The sequence below is a fragment of the Thamnophis sirtalis genome, unplaced genomic scaffold (genome assembly GCF_051295495.1).
Source record: "Thamnophis sirtalis isolate CommonGarterSnake01/CBP01778 unplaced genomic scaffold, rThaSir2_p1.2 scaffold_6, whole genome shotgun sequence".
In the NCBI taxonomy this organism is placed as follows: Eukaryota; Metazoa; Chordata; class Lepidosauria; order Squamata; family Natricidae; genus Thamnophis; species Thamnophis sirtalis.
Genome location: NW_028261386.1, coordinates 1,600,667 through 1,623,889, shown reverse-complemented (window position 1 = coordinate 1,623,889; position 23,223 = coordinate 1,600,667). Strand labels below are relative to the sequence as shown.

The 23,223-nt window shown below is 46.4% G+C and overlaps 1 protein-coding gene across 7 annotated transcripts in view; it reads right to left on the bottom strand.

The window, feature by feature from the left end:
• The window catches only part of BCAS3 (BCAS3 microtubule associated cell migration factor), a 686,211-nt gene that overhangs the window by 216,089 nt on the left and 446,899 nt on the right, over nucleotides 1–23,223 (bottom strand). The window contains exon 24 of one of the 7 annotated variants that reach the window (XM_087717096.1): nucleotides 4,987–5,347. The exons of the other annotated variants lie outside the window; for them this stretch is intronic. Within the exon in view, the coding sequence (XP_087573222.1) occupies nucleotides 5,253–5,347 (95 nt within the window). The 3' untranslated portion in view covers nucleotides 4,987–5,252. Of the gene's footprint in view, nucleotides 1–4,986; nucleotides 5,348–23,223 lie in introns of those variants that run through there. 7 annotated transcript variants of the gene reach the window in all.

Below are 23,223 nucleotides of genomic sequence, written 5' to 3'. Positions count from 1 at the left end.
TGTCCGAATCTGCTGCCAGCTTCCTAGGCTGCTGGCGGGCCACAACAATTCTGTAACAGAAAGAGGCAAGGAAATAAGGAAATAACATCTTATTTCCAATCTTATTTCCATTGGGCTTACGTTTCACAGTGAGGGAGTCACCACAGAGAAGGTGCTTGATATTCAGCATCACTCAGCATTACAGCTGTCAAGGATGGTTAGCCAAGCCTCTTCATGTCTGGCTGGAAGTAAATTGCGGCTGTGCGCAACAATTCGTACTCCGGAGTTGTTTTACGGACAGATACTACGCCATTTTATTCCAAGCGGGTTTTTTATTCTTATTGCGTATTGCTTGTTCTAGCACTTTGGTGCTATGAAGGATCCAAATTTAAATATAATGAAAACGTCAGCCTCTGTCTCCATAACCGAGGTGGCGCAGTAGTTAGGGTGCAGTACTGCAGGTGTCAGCTTCTGCTTTGCTGCTGCTTCAGCTGCCATGAAACGGGAAGGGGGGGGCGTGTATGTGGGAGGGTTTTAATTGATGTGCTGGAGGTCTGCTGAAGGAATGTTCTGGGATGTTCCAGTCGTTGGGGTTTACGCATGCGTACGTGTTTCCCGCCTGCATCAACGGCCTTCACATTCCATCTTGGCCTGTCTTTTTGAAGTTATCTCACACCTGACAATTGAAGGACTTATGATTGGACTGGAGCTTTGATCCTAAGGGGGGGGAACGGGCTTTGCTATATATCAATTGCTTTCGCGCCATATTATTCAGATCTTGCTTCACTACTGCTCGCTTACCATTTATAATTAGTAAAAGTACTTTGGATTTCCAACCCATGGAGTCTCTTGGTCTTCTTTCCTAATTATGGAATGGAGTGGGGCGTGACAGCAGGCCACTTCAGCTGACTGTTATCTGCAGTTCAGCGGTTCTAATCTCACCGGCTCAAGGTTGACTCAGCCTTCCATCCTTCCGAGGTGGGTAAAATGAGGACCCAGACTGTGGGGGCAATATGCTGACTCTGTAAACCGCTTAGAGAGGGCTGAAAGCCCTATGAAGCGGTATATAAGTCTAACTGCTATAACTGACACTTACACTCATTTATTAAGGAGCTTGCCAATTAATAAGACTCCCAATCAGCTTTAGCATATTAATTGTTGCAAGCATACTGTTGGAAGAAAAGTCCTTCTGGGTTCTGGGTTCAGCTCCAAGTGGGGAAAAAGACACTGGGAACATGGAGGCTGCTTGGAAAGATGGTTTTCATGGTGGACAGGACCACATGGCTTGAAGATACTGGGCGGAAGGGGAAAGAAGGGCAGAGATACTGAGAGTCCCTGGGTTTTATACCCTCTCTGGGCTTTTGAATTTGAGCTTGTATTCTGATTGGTTGTCAGACTCCCATGGGGCCATGCAGGGGCAACTCTGTAGGCTGCCCTGAGTCCCGGGCTTGGTTGAGCCTTGCTGGGTGATGTAATCTTCCCAGGTGCCATGTGGTGAGATGGGTAGAGGGCTAATCCTACCTTTGCTGGATCTTGGAGGAGAGCATTTGCTTATGAATAGACCTAGCTATCTCTTTATCTCTTAAGTGCTGACGTCTGCTGTGGGCTATTGAGGAGGGTGGGGGCTATTAAGAGTGAGTCTGCTTCCTGCCTCAAGCCCCCCCCCCCCCCCCGGCCCCGTTTCTCCATTCCTCAGCCAGGGAAACATAACATTCGGCCTTTTTAATATTTCCTAAAATATTTCATTTTTCTAGGAGAGGGCTGGATGCTAACTCCCTACAATTCTGTAACGGAAAGAGGCAACTTTTAACTGGGGAAACACCAAACTTTGGAAAGGCCAATGTTTTTTAAAGACATAATCATCCTTTCCTTGAAGGGTATTTCAATTCTGCTCTATGGGTACTGATCAACAGGGTGATAAATGTAGGTTGCTTTGACTGCATAACTTTCTTGACTTGGGGGCATTCGAGGGAAAAAACAATGGAATTGTTTAAAGATGAATGGTCTCTAAATTTGATAAATACCGTAGTCCTCAACTTTACAACAATGAAGACCGACATTTCTGTGGTGGTGAGACATTTGTTAAGCGAATGTTGTGAACACAGGGATGTTGTAAGGGTCGTAATCGATCCCGAGTAACTTTTTGCAGTGCTGTTGCAACTTCAAAACACTCGCAAAATGAATGGTGGCAAGTTGAGGACAACCTGTATATAAATTTGAAAAGAATAAGCTGGAAGGGACCTTGGAGGTCTTCTAGTCCAGCCCCCTGCTCAAGCAGGGGAACCTATACCATTTCAGACAGAGACTGCCTAGACCAGAGGTCCCCAAACTTGGCAACTTTTAAGACTTGTGGACTTCAACTCCCAGAATTCTCCAGCCAGATGGCTGGAGAATTCTGGGAGTTGAAGTCCACAAGTCTTAAAAGTTGCCAAGTTTGAGGACCTCTGGTCTAGACTCTTCTTAAAAACCTCCAGTGATGAAGCACCCACAACCTCTGGTGGCAAGCTGTTCCACTGGTTAATTGTCCTCACTGTAAGGAAGTTTCCCCTTAATTCCAGGTGGCTTCTCTCCTTGATTAGTTTCCGTCCGTTCTTTCTCGTCCTGCCCTCTGGCGCTTTGGAGAGGAGGCTGACCCCTCTCCTTTATGGCAGCCCCTCAAATACTGGAATCCTGCTATCATGTCACCCCTAGTCCTTCTTTTCTTTTTAGACTACTTGGCTTTTTAGTATCCTAGTATTGCTTAACTGAGCAACCGTCATACGAAAAACCCCCGGAAATAAAAGTAATAGCCCGGGTAAAACAAATAAACGAAAACAGAGAGAGAGGAGAGTACTAAACACGGATCAGATCCATTCATACCAAGGACTATACATTGCTCATAATTGCCTGATGCATAAGCAAATTTGGGCTGCACCAACATAGGGGATGTCAGATGTTGATGTTGATTGGTCTTGTATGCCGCCCACTCCCGAAGGACTCCGGGCGGCTTACAATAAACAAGGGAAGGGGATAAATAAACAAAACAACACTTTAAAATACACAACAGTCACAGTTTCCGTGGGGCTGGATATTTCGAAAGCCCCCCCCCCGGCCTGCTGGAGCAGCCAGGACTTAACGGCTTTGCGGAAGGCCGGGAGGGTAGTAAGGGTCCGGATCTCCACGGGGAGGTCGTTCCAGAGGGCCGGAGCTGCGACAGAGAAGGCTCTCCCCCGGGGAGTCGCCAGCCGACATTGGCCGGCAGATGGAATCCGGAGAAGACCTAACCTGTGAGATCTAATCGGTCTATGGGAGGTAATCTATTTTAATGAGGATGTGATCCGTTCGATCGTGTCCGAATGAACGGCGATTCTACAGGCCAAATCTTGCCGCATCTTCCCATTTTGTCGAGTTGTTCTACGCTCCGGCTAGTGTCAGCTTTGATGGCGTCTAGCCGCCCTGTTCTTTGACCGCTAACTCTCCCCAATATAATTACGTTCTCCGGTGAGTTCCCCCGCACGAACACGGCCAAAGTAAGTGGGACGCAGTTTCGTGATTCCGCTTCCCAGTGACACTTCCGGTGTTATGCGCTCCAATGCTTGCTTGTTGGTCCCCTTTGCTGTCCAAACAATAGCCTTCTCCAGCATCCTGGCTCGAACGAGTCGACTGTCTTATTGTCGGTTGTTTTCGCTTTCACAACCAGGGGTAGGTAGCTACGGGTTTAATCTGGAAGGCCGCTGCAAACTCGTGACACCATCAGTGTCTCCTGAGCCGTGTCCCTAATGTACGGCCAACAATGTGAGTTTTTTTCTCTCCTGATCTCGGTATACAAATCTCATGAGTTTGGGTGAATTATTGTCACCGAGACGGGTGCTTTTATCCAACTGCCTAAAGGACAAATGGCACTTAAGGGTGAGGTTCAGACACAATGAACTGGAGTGCTTAACAGCTTTCCGGCAACGTGACATGGCAGCTTGATCGTAACTTACCCTGGCACTTCCATTCTGCTGTGTGCTGTGTGCACTTTTATTCCCTGGGCGCAGATTGAATTAAAAATCAATATATGGTTAATGCCATATAAAGGGGCGCCGGGATGCGCCGAGCAGGAGTTTTTAAAGGATTGAGCCTTCCAAAAGGACAATCGACAGATCATTCGTTCACTCAGTCGTTCGTTTTATTTATTAAATTTATAAGCCAGCCACCCCCCCCCCCGCGCTAGGGAGCGAATCCGGGGCGATTTACGACGCCATAATTAACCATACGAAATGATTAAACGGCGAAGAGAAGCGCAGAAACCGTTAAAGTCAAAGGTTAAAATTAGCAGCGCGGGTTAAAGCAAGTACAGGAAGTCCTCAACGTACGGCCACCATTGAGCCGCCAAAATGTATGTTGCTCAGTCTGCTTTACAACATTTCTCGCCACGTTTCTTAAGTGAATCGCGGCAGTTCTTAAAACCGGTTGTTAAGTGAATCTGGTGTCTCCCCCCTTGAGGTCGCAAAAGAGGACGGCATTCTCCCAGGACACAGCAACCATCGTAAAGAGGAGTTAATCGTCAAGCCCCTGAATTTTCATCGTGGGACGTAAGTGTGGAAAACGACCACGGATCCAATTTTTCGGGACCACTGTGACTTTGAAGAGTCACTTGAATGAACCGCTGTAAGTCAGGGACTTCCTTTACTTTCTTGCATACGAATATAAGTATTATATATGCTACAGATATACACATATCCTGTTTCCCCCGAAAATAAGACCTCCCCGGATAATAAGCCCAATCGGGCTTTTGAGTGCATGCGCTAAAATAAGCCCTTCCCCGAAAATATTGCAACACAGCAGCAGCCATAAGGTGACCATGCTCGCCTCCTCCTGCACCCCAAAAATAATAAGCTCTCCCCGAAAATATTGCAACACAGCAGCAGCCATGAGGTGACCAAGCTCCCCGTTTCCTGCACCTCAAAAACAATAAGACCTCCGTAAAAATAAGGCCAATATTTCAGGAGGGGGGGGGGTGTCAAAAGAAAATAAGACCCTGTCTTATTTTCGGGGAAACACATTATTGTTTTATGTTCTGCTTCAAGTTACGATGCGTTATGGAAATAAATAAGCAGCCACTTGTTTCACATCAATGCACTCTTAAATCTTTCTCCATTCAATTTCATTTCGTCTACCGCCTCATTCTTGGGCTGGTTTCAGTCTTCGTGTAAAAGGAAGGAAACCGGTTTCCGCAAAGCTAAACTTTGACGGCTCATCTTAGGGATTGGAAGGAATTGGTAGGTGGTGGTCTTTTGAGTAGTGGGGGACTACAAATCCCATGGTTTATGTGCATCGGTCGATGAGTAGTTTAGCTGAGAGAGACAGTAAAGACTGGAGAGCTGGCACACGGCGAACTCCTGGTCTGCAAATGACGAAGACGTAAAAGAAAAGAAGGAAGAAGAGAGAAAAGAGAAAAAGAAAAAAGAGAGAAGAAAAAAGAAAAGAAAGAGAAAAGGAAAAAAAAAAGAAAAAAGAAAAGATAATGTGGGTACATCATAAAAGTATCGGAACTTTATATATCATTGCCAAAAATATCTACTAGAATTTATTTATGTATTTAGTTCTCGACTTACAACCGTAACTAAATCCAACATTTCCATTGCTGAGCAGTGAATTTTGCCCCATCTTACGACCTTTCTTGACACGGTTGTTAAGGGAATCACTGCAGATGATGAGTTAGTAACATGGCCGTTAAGTGAATCTGGGTTCCCCAGTGACTTTAATTGTCAGAAGGTCGCAAGAAAGGGATCACGTGACCCCCGGGACAGTACAACCGCCGTCGTAAACACATCCCAGTGGCCCAAATTTTGATCACACGACCACAGAGATGCTGCAATGGTCGTAAGTGTGAATAATGGTCGTAAGTCACATTTCTCAGTGCCTTCGTAACTTTGAATGGTCGTTAAATGAATGGTTTGATTCCAGTTATAAGCTGAGAACCACCTGTATTTATTCTTTCAGCTTATAGACTCCTCCATTATCCAAGATCCTGAGCCGTTTACAATGAAAATTAAAAAACCCACACACAGATAATCACTGGATACTCATCCGTTTAATTCTCTTTAACAATCTAAACCATGGGTGCCAAACTCGATTTCTTTGAGGGCCGCATCAGGATTGTGTTTCACCTCAGGGGGCTGGAGTGGTCGGGGGGGGGCATGGCCACCTCGCTGTCACTCATATCGGGGACACCTGTGGAAGTCCGAATGCTCTGTCAGAGAAAATTGGCTCTTGAGCTCTGTTTTCGGCTGCGATGGCCTCCTGCAATCCTCTCCCAGCGAAAACACAGCTTGGGAGGGCTACCTGCAGTCCTCACAAGCTCCGTTTTCGGCTGCGATGGCCTCCTGGAATCCTCTCCCAGCGAAAACAGAGCTCGTGAGGGCCACCCGCAGTCCTCACAAGCTCCGTTTTCGGCTGCGATGGCCTCCTGGAATCCTCTCCCAGCGAAAACAGAGCTCGTGAGGGCCACCCGCAGTCCTCACAAGCTCCGTTTTCGGCTGCGATGGCCTCCTGCAATCCTCTCCCAGCGAAAACAGAGCTTGGGAGGGCCACCTGCAGTCCTCACGAGCTCTGTTTTCGGCTGCGATGGCTCCCTGCAATCCTCTCCCAGCGAAAACACAGCTTGGGAGGGCTACCTGCAGTCCTCATGAGCTCCGTTTTCGGCTGTGATGGCCTCCTGCAATCCTCTCCTGGCGAAAACAGAGCTCGGGAGGGCCACCTGCAGTCCTCACAAGCTCCGTTTTCGGCTGCAATGGCCTCCTGGAATCCTCTCCCAGCGAAAACAGAGCTCGTGAGGGCCACCCGCAGTCCTCACAAGCTCCGTTTTCGGCTGCGATGGCCTCCTGCAATCCTCTCCCAGCGAAAACACAGCTTGGGAGGGCCACCTGCAGTCCTCACAAGCTCCGTTTTCGGCTGCGATGGCTCCCTGCAATCCTCTCCCAGCGAAAACACAGCTTGGGAGGGCTACCTGCAGTCCTCATGAGCTCCGTTTTCGGCTGCGATGGCCTCCTGCAATCCTCTCCTGGCGAAAACAGAGCTTGGGAGGGCCACCTGCAGTCCTCACGAGCTCCGTTTTCGGCTGCGATGGCCTCCTGCAATCCTCTCCCGGCAAAAACAGAGCTTGGGAGGGCCACCTGCAGTCCTCACGAGCTCCGTTTTCGGCTGCGATGGCTCCCTGCAATCCTCTCCTGGTGAAAACAGAGCTCGTGAGGGCCACCTGCATTCCTCACGAGCTCCATTTTTGGGTGTGATGGCTCCCTGCAATCCTCTCCTGGCGAAAACAGAGCTCGTGAGGGCCACCTGCAGTCCTCACAAGCTCCGTTTTCGGCTGCGATGGCCTCCTGAAATCCTCTCCTGGCGAAAACAGAGCTTGGGAGGGCCACCTGCAGTCCTCACGAGCTCCGTTTTTGCCGGGAGAGGATTGCAGGAGGCCATCGCAGCCGAAAACAGAGCTCGTGAGGACTGCAGGTGGCCCTCACGAGTTCCGCTTTCACTGGCAGAAATACTGCGGGCTGGTCCTTCACTGTTTCCAGGGCGGCCCCATATGCCAGATGTAAGTACCCCAAACCTTGAGTTTGACACCCGTGTTTTATATTATGTTTTGTTTATTTGATTCTATTTCACTGTTAGGAACCGTCCAGAGTTGTGACTCTTAAGATGTGTGGCCCAGAGGTAGGTTCCTACTGGTTCGGATCAGTTCAGACGAGTAGGTAGTAACTCGGCCTGCCACTCCCCCGAAGTGGTTCTCTCGGCGGCGCCATAAGTGGCACCATCTTATGTTTTTGCTTCTGTGCATGCGCAGAAGCATTTTTTGGTACTGCAAATGCACACACGCAGCGCATCAAGCGTATGAAACGTGTGGCGCGAAATGGTAGTATCAGCAGTCGGAACCCACCCCTGATGTGGCCATATAAGGCGGGCCAGTTCCTCGCTGTTTGCAAGGCGGCCCTACAGGCCACATCTAAGCACCCTGCAGGCTGGATCAGGACCGCCTGGCCCTTGAGTTTGACACCCCTGATCTAAACACCAATTAAAAAAACAAACAAACATGATTTAAAACGAAGCCGGACTGATGTGTTTCCCCATTCCTCCCTCCTCCGCCAATTTTAACCACTGGCCATCTTAAGGTCCAGCTTGGCAGCTTGGATGGGAAATCAGCTTTTCGCACGCCGCGCCAGGAATTTCACAAATACCGAGTGACTTAAAACCGATGAGATCTTCGAAAGGTCTCGAGCGCGCAGATTAACTAATGAAAAAAAAAAACACACCAAAAACCTGTGAAATTGCTGTCCAATCTTCTTTTTCTCCCCCCTCCCAGAGGCTGTTTCACAGCAAGCCATCTGGCCCTGCCTGCAAGACCGTGGGTGATGAAATTAATGGGCCACACCATTTGTGTAAGGCTTTCCAGTCGCAATCCAGGAATCCGATTTGTCGCACAATTACAAGAGAGGATTTGGACGCCTGCACCCTCCTCCTCCTCCCCCCCCACCCCTTCCTCCCAATCTCTCGAAGTGCAGGACGAATGTGACAGATTTGTCACCTAAACCGTTTACAGGCTGTGTGTTTTTGCACAACTCAAACCTTGGCAAGAGGCCGCACACACGTCCTATGACCGGATGGCTTTTCTAAGGACAGCCGTCAATTTCAGATGGCATCCGAAAACGCTTCATGGATCTTGCTGGGGGCGGGAAGGAATTATAGACAGATAGTCCTTGACGTACAACAGTTTGTTTAGCGACCGAGGTTACAATAGGATGGGAAAAAGTGACTTACGACCGTTTTTCACACTTACAACCATTACAGCATCCCCGTTTTGTGATCAAAATTCAGACTTTTGGTAACTGGATCCCAAGGTGCCAGGTAGCACTGATGTTGTTACCTAGTTCGGTAAGGAAAGGAAATGTCTGCAAGGAAACAACCAAGCTGAGAGAGCATTAAGGACCCCACAATTCTCCTCCTCCTCCTACCATGTTTCCCCGAAAACAAGACAGGGTCTTATTTTCTTTTGACCCCCCCCTAATAAGCGCTTGGCCTTCTTTTGGGGGAGGTCTTATTATTTTTGAGGTGCAGGAAGTGGCGAGCGTGGTCACCTCATGGCTGCTCATATTTTCAGAGAGGGCTTATTTTAGTGCATGCGCATGGCCTTTTTCCACACTTACAACCATTACAGCATCCCTGTTTTGTGACCAAAATTCAGACTTTTGGTAATTGGCTCCCAAGATGCCAGGTAGCACTGATGATGTTACCTAGTTGGGTAAAGAAATGTCTGCAAGGAAACAGTCAAGCTCAGAGAGCATTGAAGACCCCACAATTCTCCTGCTCCTCCTTTTCCCTTCTAGCACTGATGATGTTACCTAGTTGGGTAATGAAACGTCTGTAAGAAAACAACCAAGCTCAGAGAGAACCAATGACCCCACAATTCTCCTCCTCCTCCTCCTTCCCCCTTTTAGCACTGATGATGTTACCTAGTTGGGTAATGAAACGTCTGTAAGAAAACAACCAATGGTAATCGGTGAGGAATTGAAGAATGGCCTCTATTCAATCTCCAAAGATAATAATTTGATCCCGATCTGAACCAACCATGGCAGCTGCCGAAAAGAAAAGATAGTCCTCGACTTACGACCGTTCATTTAGTGACTATTCAAAGTTACGGCGGCACTGAAAACCGCGACTTACGACCGCTTTTCACGTTTGATGACCATTATAAGCATCCTCATGGTCACGGGATCAAAATTCAGGAGCTTGGTAACTTGACTCGCATTTATGACGGTTGTAATGTCCCGGGGGTCGTGTTTTCCCCCTTTCGCGACCTTCTGAAAAGCAAAGTCAACGGGGAAGCGGGATTCACTTAGCAGCCGTGTTACTGACTTAACCATTGCAGCGATACATGTCGTGATTGACAAGGAAGGTCGTAAAATTGGGCAAAATTTACTTAATTGTCTCACTTAGCAACAGAAATTTTGGGCTCTATTGTGGCTGGAAGCTGAGGACGACCTGTTTTGGAAATACACATGGGAGCTGGTTGATCATTCTAACTGTGACTTGGTGAATGTTCCGCAAACTTTCTATTGTATTGGGGGGTGGGGGGAAGCCCCCTCAGAAGATCCCCAGAATCCCTGCATAAAATACACTGATTATCTCGAGAACGCTGCTGTCCACGCCTCAGTGCTTTAGATATCAGACTGTAGGTTTAGTCACTCCGGGAACTGCTTGTAGGTAAATTAATTTGATTCATAATTTTATTTGTATTGTGAGCTTTTAAAAATAATTCACTGTTCTGGGGTTTTCCTTTTGAGAAAAAAGTTATTATGCTGCTTTTATGAATTGCACGCATTAATGGTATATTCTGTTACCATACAGTATACAAGATAGGTAGGTAGGTAGGTAGGTAGGTAGGTAGGTAGGTAGGTAGGTAGGTAGGTAGGTAGATAGGTAGGGATGGAGGGATAGATAGAGATGATAGACAGACAGGCAGACAGATATGGATGGATGGATAGACAGATGCATGCATGGGTGGGTGGGTTGGTTGCAGAGGTGGGTTCCTACCAGTTCGCACCTATTCAGTAGAACCGGTTATTCAAATCTACCGAACCAGTTAGAAGAGGTTCCACCTGTGGACCCAGAAAGCAGGCCACACCTACAGAAGAGGTTCTAAAAGTTTTTAAAACCCACGACTGGTTGGATGGACAGATGGACGGACGGATGGATGGATAGATAGAAGGACAGATAGATAGATGGATGAATGGATAGATGGACAGAGATGATAGATAGATAGACAGACAGACAGACAGACGGATGATAGATGGGTGGGTTGGATGGATGGACAGATGGACAGACGGACGGATGGACAGATATAGATAGATAGATAGATAGATAGATAGATAGATAGATAGATAGGTAGGTAGGTAGGTAGGTAGGTAGGTAGGTAGGTAGGTGGGTGGGTTGGATGGATGGACAGATGGACAGACGGACGGACGGATGGACAGATATAGATAGATAGATAGATAGATAGATAGATAGATAGATAGATAGATAGATAGATAGATAGACAGACAGACAGACAGACAGACGCATGGAAGGGTGGATGGGTGGGTTGGATGGACAGATGGACGGATGGATGTATGGACAGATAGATTGATGGATGAATGGATGGATGGATGGACAGAGATGAAAGATAGATAGATAGATAGATAGATAGATAGATAGATAGATAGATAGATAGATAGATAGATAGATAGATAGATAGATAGATCGACGGACAGACAGATAGATGGGTGGATGGGTTTGATGGACCAACGGATGGATGGAAGGACAGACAGATGGGTAGGTAGGTTGGATAGATAGACAGACAGACAGACAGACAGACAGATCGAATTGGGACCCGATATTAAGTTCCAGTTAAAGTAAGGTGATTTGTACAGAAGAATCTGGTCAACTTACAGTCAATACCAAATTGGCCTAGAGAAGAGTTAATGGAATTCAAGAGGGTTGGATTTAGACTGTTTGTGAAAGCGTAATGATTCTAGGCTAATTGCTCTCTTGATGCCACCCCCAGTGCTCTTCTGCATAAAAAAGTAGACAAGAGCTCTGACGTTTCCTGCCAACTTTTGTTTTTTAATTTAAATCTTGCTAGAGATGTGCCAAAGGGAACTTTCACTCCTGCCTTCCTTCCGTTTTGTGCGCCAACGCGATGCCCAGGGTTGTGAGAAACGGGCAAGATCTTCCAAAACAACAGAACAAAGAAAACGAAAGATCATGCCCGCAGCCCAGCCGCTCTCCTCCCTCAAAGCAAAAGGGGAAGTGCAAATAAAACTAACCAGGCTTTTAAAAAATGGATTCATTCTTCTTTCGTTCGAAATTTCAAAGCAGGGAAGGTTTGTGTGTGTGCTTGCACAAGTGTGCATGTGGGTGTAAAAGGTACTCTGACATGCCTCTAATTGATTCGTTTTACACCATCCGGGGAAAGGATAACAGAGATTTGTGGAACACTTTTCTCTTTCTCTACGGCCTGCATATATCACTCATTTACCCATCTTAATTCAATTAAACCGAGTTAAGGACAGTTTGACCCACGAATGAACCATATTTTAAACGGAGGGCATTGCTATTTAAATCAGAATATGTCAACCACTGTTATTCTCCGCTAGGAACTTCCGATCTGCAACTTTCGCCCCCCGAGGTCAACGGAGGGTCACCGATCCTCCAGCAACCCTGCCCAAGCCAGGACCTCTGCGCTGTTAAACACAGGCAGTCCTCGACTTACGACCGCAACGGAGCCCCAAATTTCCCTGGCTGAACAAAACAATGGTCAAGTGAGTTGCGTTCCAGTTTATGACTTTTTTTGGCCACGGTGGTTAAGCGAATCGCCGCCGTTGTTCAGGGAATCAGGCAGCCGCTCGGTGAACCTGGCTTTCCCGTCGACTTTGCTCATCGGAAGGTCGCAAAAGGGGATCGCGTGACCGCGGAGATACTGCAATGGTCGTAAGTATGAAAACTGGGCGTACGTTGTTCTCTTCGGTGCTGCTGTAACTTAAGTTGGTCACTAAATGAATGGTGGTAATGTGAGGACTACCTATATTCTACTGTGTTTCCCAGAAAATAAGACAGGGCTTTTTTTTACACCCGAAATAAACGCTTAGCCTTATTTTTTTTGGGGGGGGGGTGTCTTATTCTTTTTGAGGTGCAGGAGGGGACGAGCGTGGTCACCTCATGGATGCTGCTGCGTTGCAATATTTTCATGGAGGGCTTATTTTCTGGGGAGGGCTTATTTTAGCGCATGTGCTCAAAAGCTCAATTGGACTTATTATTCGGGGGGGTTAATTTTGGGGAAACAGAGTAGAGCTGAGGTGGCGCAGTGGTTAGAGTGCAGCACGGCAGGATACTTCAGCTGACTACTAGCTGCACTTTGGCAGTTCGAATCTCAGCAGGCTCAAGGTTGACTCAGCCTTCCATCCTTCCGAGGTGGGTAGAATGAGGACCCAGATTGTTGGGGGCAAGAGGCCGACTCTGAAAACCACTTGGAGAGGGCTGTAAAAGCACTATGAAGAAGGTGTATATGTGCCCTTCCTTCCTTCTTTCCTTCCTTCCTTCCTCCATCCCTCCCTCCCTCGCTCCCTCCCTCCCTCCCATGGTAGCACAGTGGTTAAAATGCAGCATTGCAGGCTACATCTGCCCAGAGCAGGAGTTCAGTCCTGACTGGCACAAGATTAATTCAGCTTTCCATCCTTCTGAGGTTGGTAAAATTAAGACCCAGATTGTTGGGGGCAAGATGCTGACTCTGTAAACCGCTTAGAGAGGGCTGTAAACGCACTGTGAAGCAGTATATAAATCTAAGGGCTATTGCTATTACCCACCCACCCTTCCTTCCTTCCTTCCTTCCTTCCTTCCTTCTGATTACTACTGCAGGCTAATTCTGCCCACTGCCAACAGTTCAATCCTAACCAGCTCAAGGGTGACTCAGCCTACTATCCTTCCGAGGTGGGTCAAATGAGGACCCAGATGGTTGAGGGCAAGAGGCTGACTCTGTAAACCGCTTAGAGAGGGCTGTAAACGCACTGTGAAGCGGTATATAAGTCTAAGGGCTATTGCTATTACCCTTCCTTCCTTCCTTCCTTCCTTCCTTCCTTCCTTCCTTCCTTCCTTCCTTCCTTCCTTCCTTCCTTCCTTCCTTCCTTCCTTCCTTCCTTCCTTCCTTCCTTCCTTCCTTGTGATTACTACTGGAGGCTAATTCTGCCCACTGCCAACAGTTCAATCCTAACCAGCTCAAGGTTGACTCAGCCTTCTGTCCTTCCGAGATGGGTCAAATGAGGACCCAGATTGTTGGGGGCAAGAGGCTGACTCTGTAAACCGCTTAGAGAGGGCTGTAAAGCATTATGAAGTGGTATATAAGTCTAAGTGCTGTTACTATATTGGCAAAATCTCTGTAGAGTTGCATGTTTATAGCAGCTTTCCTGAGCATGAGCCCTGAATTGTTGAATCAATCAGAGAGGATCCAGAACCACCACCACCTCCACCACCACCACCTCCTCCTCCTCCTCCTCCTCCTCCTCCTCCATGCAATCCCCATTCTCTTCTAACACTGATGATGTTACATAGTTGGGTAATGAAACGTCTGCAAGCAAACAACCCCACAGTCATTGTCCTCTCTGTCCTCCTCCTCCCTCTTACCATCCTCCTCCACTCTGCAACTCCCTTTCAGCACTGATGATATAACCTAGTTGGGTGATAAAACGTCCGCAAGCAAATAGCCAAGATCAATGGCACCAAATGAAATAAAAGGACTCGATACTAAAAGGGAGATAAGGCCACACACAGCAGACAGCAGTGAGGTTCGCTTTGAAGTGGAGGAGAAAAAAACGTAGTGTGGTTTTGCTGCTTCCACATGAGATTGCTGTTTACACACACACACACACACACACAACCACAGCACACACCCAGACACCGGAGAGACAAAACAGCTTCATAATGAAAGAGCATCGCTTTGAAGGAAGCTTTGGTGTGAGAAGGCACAAACTGCTCATCCGAGACTTTGCCTAAGAGGAAATTTGTGTCACTAACACAGCAGCGAAATGTCGCTTCCAGGGGAAATAACTCACACCCTTTAAGATGGGCAAATGATATCATCATCTCTCCTAAAAATCACAGGAATGTCGTCCTCTGCCAATCTGGAGTTCTTTTCAACTGGAGGGAGGTTTTCAGGGAAAAAACATTGCACGCTGTGCCCCCTTTAAGACGGGTGGACTTCAACTCCCAGAATTCCCCAGAAGAGAATGGGGGTTGCAGGGAGAGGAGGAGGAGGAGGAAGAGGAAGACAATGACTATAAGATCCTTGGTGCTCTCTGAGCTGGGTTGTTTCCATGCAGACGTTCCATGACCCAACTATGTAACGTCATCAGGGCTAGGAGGGAGTGGGTTTCGCTCTCTCTTTACCCCTAATTAAGGAACCACCAAGAACATTCCCCCTCACCCTGACAGGACAGACCACTTGTAAATTAAACAGAGGCCCAATCCTGCTTCCTTTTACGTTGATGATGTTACCTAGCTGGGTCCTGCAACGTCTGTAAGAAACCAACGCAGTTCAGAGAGCTCGAAGGACCCCGCAGTCCTCCTCCCTCCCTCCCAGCACTGATGATGCTGCCTAGTTGGGTCATGAAACGTCTTCAAGAAACCAACCCAGCTCAGAGAGCTTCAACGACCCCACTAATCAACCCTGAGCTACAAATATTCTCTTCTATTGGAAACCTCAATCTAATATCTATTGGAAACCTCCAATCAAATATTCTCTTCTATTGGAAACCTCCAATCAAATATTATCTTCTATTGGAAACCTCCAATCAAATATTCTCTTCTATTGGAAACCTCCAATCAAATGTTCGGTTCTATTGGAAACCTTCAATCTAATATCTATTGGAAACCTCCAATCAAATATTCTCTTCCATTGGAAACCTCCAATCAAATATTCAGTTCTATTGGAAACTTCCAATCAAATATTCTCTTCTATTGGAAACCTCCAATCAAATATTCTCTTCTATTGGAAACCTCCAATCAAATATTTTCTTCTACTGGAAACATCCAATCAAGTATTCTCTTCTATTGGAAACCTCCAATCAAATGTTCGGTTCTATTGGAAACTTCCAATCAAATATTCTCTTTTATTGGAAACCTCCAATCAAATATTCTCTTCTATAGTCAACTTCCAATTAAATATTCTGTTCTATTGGAAATCGAGATCTGATCCTTAAAGTAGAGCCTATGACACCCATGACAGAGGTGGTACGCAGAGCCCTATCTGTGGGCACGCATGCTGGTCTCTGCGGGCGCCGGAGTGCCTGAAAATGGGCCAAAAAACCAGGCCGTTTTCGAGCCTTTTCAGATGTTTTTTTTGGGCCAGTTTCAGGGCGTTTTTTTTGGGGGGGGGGTGATTTTGGCTCAGAAAACAGCCCAAAAGCAGGTATGTGTGTGCTGGCCTGCTGGTCTTTTCCGGCGATCTGGTGCACGTAAATGCATGCGCATGCACGCATGTTCAGGTTTGGGCACCCGGTGCGGGAAAGGTTCGCCATCCCTGAAGTAAAGGCTCTCCCCCGGCGAAGTCAGCTCCCGAAGAATGCCCGGGTGGAGGGGGAAAGAGCGGCATCAGAAACGGTCAAGCGGAAGTGAAGGGGATTTAACAAACTCCAAGAGTGAAGTCCAACGCAACCTGCCTGCAATAACTGGGGAGGGACGAAGAAGGTCATACGGGATGACCGAGAGGTGTCCAAAAAATCCCACCTCTTGCCTAACAGCCAGGCGGTCCCCTTCCCCGTCCACCTTTGCTCCCCCGGGGTCGATCTTGCCCTCTGTGGCTGCCTCGGGAGGCTCTGGCCCCCGTTGTGTGCCCTCTTTTTCCTTCTCTCCAAATGCTTTCTCCTTCTTAAGGCCACGCTGGGCACCGTGCCACAAAAGCGGCTGTATAATTCCTCGCCTTTCCCCCCACCCCCACCCCCCCGCCGCCCCGATCTCCTGCTGCGTCAGGCGACGGGGAGGTTAGGAGGTAATCAAGCTTACAGATTAAGGCTGCGCCAAAGCTACAAGATCAGCACAGGTTGGGTGCGGGGGGCAGGGGGGGCTTTATTAACTCTTGAAAGGGTGGGGCGGTTGTTGCCGTACAAGACATAGCTCAAAGGGAAAAACAATAACAACAGACACCCAGTGGCTTGAAGGTCTCGTGTCCAGGATGGAAGCGATGATACTCTATATCAAACTGAAGATTCAATGAATAGAATAAGGAATAGAATGGAATGGAATGGAATGGAATGGAATATGGAATAGAATAGAATTATGAACAGAATGGAATAGAGTAGAATATGGAATAGAATAGAATAGAATAATGGAACATGAATAGAATAGAATTAAGAACAGAATGAAATATAATAGAATATGGAATAGAATAGAATAGGAATAATGGAACATGAATAGAATAGAATAAAGAACAGAATGGAATAGAATGGAATAGAATAGAATATGAAATAGAATAGAATATGGAATAGAATAGGAATAATGGAACATGAATAGAATAGAATAGAATAAAGAACAGAATGGAATAGAATGGAATAGAATAGAATATAAAATAGAATAGAATATGGAATAGAATAGGAATAATGGAACATGAATAGAATAGAATAGAATAAAGAACAGAATGGAATAGAATGGAATAGAATAGAATATGAAATAGAATAGAATATGGAATAGAATAGGAATAATGGAACATGAATAGAATAGAATAGAATAAAGAACAGAATGGAATAGAATGGAATAGAATAGAATATGAAATAGAATAGAATATGGAATAGAATAGAATAGGAATAATGGAACATGAATAGAATAGAATAGAATAAAGAACAGAATGGAATAGAATGGAATAGAATAGAATATGGAATAGAATAGAGTATGGAATAGAATAGAATAATGGAACATGAATAGAATAGAATTAAGAACAGAATGGAATAGAATGGAATGGAATAAAATAGAATATGGAATAGAATAGAATAGAATTAAGAACATAATGGAACAGAATGGAATGGAATAGAATATAGAATAGAATAGAATTAAGAACAGAATGGACTAGAATGGACTAGACTAGAATATGGAATAGACTAGAATATGGAATAGACTAGAATATGGAATAGAATAGAATATGGAATAGAATAGGAGTGGAGTCGAGTTGAATGGATATGAATATGGCCATTTGTTGAGGATACCTTGATTTGGGTTCTTACACTAAGAGTAGGCAGGGTGACAGTATGCTGTATACTGTTGCCATGCCAATTTAACTTATATGCAAAGAACATCATGAGAAAGGCGGGGCTTAATCAAAAGTTGGAATTAAGATTGCCGGGAGAAATATCAACAGATATGCAGATGATACCACGCTAATGGCAGAAAGTGAAGAGGAACTAAAAAGTCTCCTGATGCGGGTGAAGAAGGAGAATGCAAAAGTTGGCTTGAAATTCAACATTAAGAACACTAAGATCATGGCATCCGCCCCCCTCAATTCCTGGCAAATAGATGGGGAAGAAAGGGAGGCAGTGACAGATTTTACTTTCCTGGGCTTCAAGGTCACTTGACTGCAGCCAAGAAATTACAAGAGGCTTGCTCCTGGGGAGGAAAGTGATGGCAAAGCTAGACAGCAGACTAAAAAGCAGAGACCTCACCCTGCCAAAAAAAGGGCGTCTAGTCAAGACTATGATTTTCTCGGTTGCCATGGGTGGCTGTGAAAGGTGGACCACGAGGAAGGCTGAGCGCCGAAGAATGGAGGCCTTTGAACTCTGGTGCCGGAGAAGACTCCTGCATTGAGTCCCTTGGACTGCAAGGCCATCCAACCGGTCAGTCCTGGAGGAGATCCACCCTGACTACTCTTTAGAAGGCCAGAGCCTGAAGAGGAAACTCAAGTACTTTGGCCACCTAATGAGAAGGAAGGAAGGACTCCCTGGAGAAGAGCCTCATGCTGGGAAAGATGGAGGGGAAAAGAAGAAGAAGGGTACGACAGAGGAGGAGGTGGCTGGATGGAGTCACCGAAGCAGCCAGCGTGAGCTTAAATGGATCCAGAGGATGGTAAAAGACAGGAAGGCATGGAGGAATGTTATCCATGGTGTTGCGATGGGTCAGACACAACTTCGCAACTAACAACAACTGAGACTAGAAGTATTTGAAATATGGATTTAGTGGCAGCTGTTACGTATAAGCTGGGTTGACAAAATCAGAAATGAGGAGGTAATAAGCTGCCTGGGAAAGCCAAGGGAAATCATCAAAAAGTTAATAGTTCACAGACGTTTTTAATATTTGGGTGGGGGGGATGTCATACAGAAGGGGGGGTCAACTTGTTCTCCAAAGCACCCAGGAAACAGGGAAAGAAGTAATGGTGAAAGTCTTTAAGGAGAGATCATATCTACAACTAAAGAGAAATTTCCTGATCGTGAGAACAAGTGGAAGGATTTATCTCCTGAACTTGGGGTTGTTCCAACACTGGAGGTCTATGGAGATTCCCTTGTGCCCTTGTGACCTCTAGACTGGACTACTGCAACGTGCTCTACATGGGGCAGCCCTTGAAGAGCATTCAGAGACTTCAGCTTGTCCAGAATGCAGCCGCGCGAGCGATTGTGGGTGCACCTCGGTTCACCCACATTACACCTATCCTCCGCGAGCTGCACTGGCTGCCTATTGGTCTCCGGATACGCTTCAAGGCGCTAGTCGTCACTTATAAAGCCCTTCATGGTATTGGACCTGGGTACTTGAGAGACCGCCTACTGCCAATTACCTCCAATAGACCGATTAGATCCCACAGATTAGGCCTCCTCCGAATTCCATCCGCCGGCCAGTGTCGACTGGCGACTACCCGGAGGAGAGCCTTCTCTGTGGCTGCTCCGACCCTCTGGAACGAGCTCCCCGTGGAGATTCGAACCCTCACCACCCTCCAGGCCTTCTGCAAAGCCCTTAAAACCTGGCTGTTCCGACAGGCCTGGGGCTAAAGAGCTGCTGCCCCCGTCTCGAATGGTATGACTGTTGTGTGTTTTTAAATTATGTATTGGTATGTTTCGTCTTTTTTATTTCCTGTTTGTACCCCCCTTCCCTGATTTGAATTGCGAGCCGCCCTGAGTCCCCTTCGGGGAAAAGGGCGGCATATAAATGTAATAAAATCCAAATCCAATTCTCCGTCATCCAGGTCATGGATGCCCCAAAGGTGCTTTTTCAAGAGGCAACTGGACTTTCTGCTTTTACTTTGAAGACGTTTCACTTCTCATCCAAGAAGCTTCCTCGGCTGAGGAAGCTCATTGGATGAGATGTGAAACGTCTTCAAAGAAAAACCAGAAAGTCCAGTTGCCTCTTGAGAAGGAAGGTCTGCGCCAAACACTGGAGGCTTTTAAGAAGAGATTGGACCACCATTTGTTCGGAATGGGATAGGATCTTCAGCTCTAGCGATGGGTTGGTCTAGAAGACCTCCAAGGTTGCTTCCGCCCCTTTGACTCTATGGTTCATTTTCTTCCCAGCTAAACATGGATAAATATGCTGAGTCTGCCTCAGCCAACTTTCTCTTATTATGTCTATCTCTGTGTCTATTCATGTGCTTTTACTGAAATTGATCCAAATGGACAACCATTTAAATAGGAGCCAGCCGTGTGCAGCAGCTGCCAAAAAAGCCAACACAGTTCTAGGCTGCATCAACAGAGGGAGAGAATCAAGATCATGTGAAGCGTTAATACCACTTTATAAGGCCTTGGTAAGGCCACACTTGGAATACGGCATCCAGTTTTGGTCGTGGAAGATGCGGAGACTCTAGAAAGAGTGCAGAGAAGAGCAACAAAGAGGATTAGGGGACTGGAGACTAAAACCTATGAAGAACAGTTGCAGAAACTGGGTATGTCTAGTTTAATAGAAAGAAGGACTAGGGGAGACATGATAGCAGTCTTCCAATATCTCAGGGGTTGGCACAAAGAAGAGGCAGTCAAGCTATTCTCCAAGGCACCTGAGGGTAGCAGAACAAGAAGCAATGGGTGGAAACTAATCAAGGAGAGAAGCAACTTAGAACTGAGGAGGAATTTCCTGACAGTGAGAACAATTAATCAGTGGAACAGAAGTTGCCTCCAGAAGTTGTGAATGCCCCAACACTGGAAGTCTTTAAGAAGATGTTAGATAGCCATTTGTCTGAAGTGGTATAGGGTTTCCTGCCTGAACAGGGAGTTGGACTAGAAGATCTCCATGGTCCCTTCCATCTCTGTTATTCTATATCTAAAATAAGGGGAGATCAAACAGGCTGAAACATCAGCCGGTGAATTTGATGGAATCCCACTTTTAAAAATCCACTACAGTCATCTTCAATTTATGACCAACTCCTTCCAACTCTTCTATTCTATTCTATTCTATTCTATTCTATTCTATTCTATTCTATTCTATTCTATTCTATTCTATTCTATTCTAATTGTAGTTCCACAATCTGGAGGCACAAAGTTGTTCCTACAACCTTAACTCTAAGGTTTCACCTGGTGAACGTGGTAGCAATATTCTCTAAATTCGGCATTCAGCTCAATCTCACTTAAGGTCCTGGACTAGAGACAACGGAGGAGCAATTTTTAAAGTGGTGGGTGGGTGGGTGGGAACAGAAATGAAAGCAACTCAGCCTAGGTTTATCAAACACCCAACAGCTGTTTGCGGCATCACATTTTCCTCTAATTCATTAAAGTGGTTCTTTTTTTTTTTTAAGATGCTTTAATGAAAAAAAAAAAACAAATTAAAAAGGAAAAAAACCGAAGGCTCCTTTTAGATCTTTAACTTGATTTTGCAGAGGACAAATCCATTTCTTCCTTCTTGGTGTGCCCTTGGCTAAAATGCCAGTCTCGTGGCATGCATTCATATTTAAGAAAGCTTTTTGCAAGCAGGAGGAGGAGGAGGGGAATCCCGGTGAAGGTGATGCTTGCTATTACGGTTTATTCTTATCCCCACAAAACCATTAGCGATGTGATTTAAAACGCCCTGACTAGTACAGACATAATCTATCTCTTTTAATTTCAAGAATGAGGCGGGTTTTTTTTCATTTCCAAGCGGGGAACCTAAGCTGCTCAACGCATCTGTCTAGCTAAGGTTATCTTAATTTTTGCCTTATTCCGCTCCCCCACCTCCCCACCGGCTTTCTTGTCCTCCTCTACTTTGATTGACCGAGACCCGGCCTTAATGCGGATCCTTGGCATGCGGAACTGAAGTTGATTATTAATAATCTTGGAATTAACACTTGGAATACAGGGCTCCGGTTCCGGTCACCAGGATACAAAGAAGATGCTGAAAGGCCCTTAGGGGAAAAAACAAAGAGCGCAGAGAAGAGCAACAGAGAGGATGAGGGGCCTCGAGGTGGAATCGTATCATGAACCGGTGCGCGAACTAGGCATGTCTGGTCTAAAGGAGAGAAGGGATAGGAGTGACCCGATAGCAGTCTTCCAATATTTGAGGGGCTGCCCCAAGGAAGAGGGGTTCAACGTCAATCATAGGAGGAACAGTTGAGGGAGTTAGGAAGGTGTAGTCAATCGAAGAGAAGGACTAGCGGTGACATGCAATAGTTTTCCAATATTCATGTTATGTAGCCTCCAAACCCCTTATCTCCTTCCTCCCTTCTTTTTCTTTCTTCCTTCCTGTCTTTCTTTCTTTCTCTTGTTTTCTTTCTTCCTTCCCTCCCCTTCTCCTTTCTTCCTTCCTTTCTCTTTCTCTCCCTCCCTCCCTTTTTCTCTTTCCTCCCTCCCTTTTTCTCTTTCCTCTCTTTCTTCCCTTCCTCCCATTCTCCTTCCTTCCTCTTTCTCTCCCTCTTTCTTCTCTCCCTCCCCTTCTCCCTTCCTACTTTCCTTCCTTTTGCTTTCCTCCTTTCCTTCTCTTTTTCCCTTCCTTCCTTTCTTCCCTCCCTCCCATTCTCCTTCCTTCATTCCTTCCTCTTTCTCTTTCTTCTCTCCTTTCTCTTTCTTCTCTCCTTCCCCCTTCTCTCTCCTTCCCTTTCTATTTCTCTTTCTTTCCTTCCTTCCTTTTCTTCTTTCCTTCCCTCTCATTCTCCTCCCTCCCTCCCTTCCCCAAAGATGCACAGTTCCCCCCAGATTTGCTCGACAGTGAGATGGGCGGCACATAAATTTAATAAATAAACACCGGTAGCCCTTGACTTTGCAATCCTTCATTCAGTGACAATGGCACTGAAAAAAAAGGGACATGGCTATTTTCTCACTGGCAGCCAAGGCAGTATCAAAATTCAGACGCTTGGCGACTGCTTCACATTTATGACGGTCGCCGTGTCCCGAGATCCTGCGATCACTTTTGGGGATTTTCAAAGCCAAGTCAATGGAGGAGCAACTGTGTTGCAGACGGAACAACGGCACTGGTTCGCTTCATGGCTGCCGCAAAGGTCCACGCTTAGCCACAAAAACGGTGGGCTCCACTGTGGTCGTAAATCGAGGCCTACCTGTACGCAAAAACTAACTGCGCGGAAGGAAAGCCGGCCTCCTTCCGTACTTCTCCAATCTCCCTTCAATGGTCTTGATGGGATTTTCCGTCAACGTCTCTTTTCCCGACAGTGAAAGCTTCCGTTTGAGAGACCTGCGTCGAAAGTTGCCAGCTTGGCATTATTTGGGAAACGTGGCGTCTCTGCAGAATGAAAGTACACCTTGGCCCTTCCTTCAGGCCACTATAATCCCCCGTGCCCGGCCCATCCTACCCGATCGACATTGAGGATCGATAGAG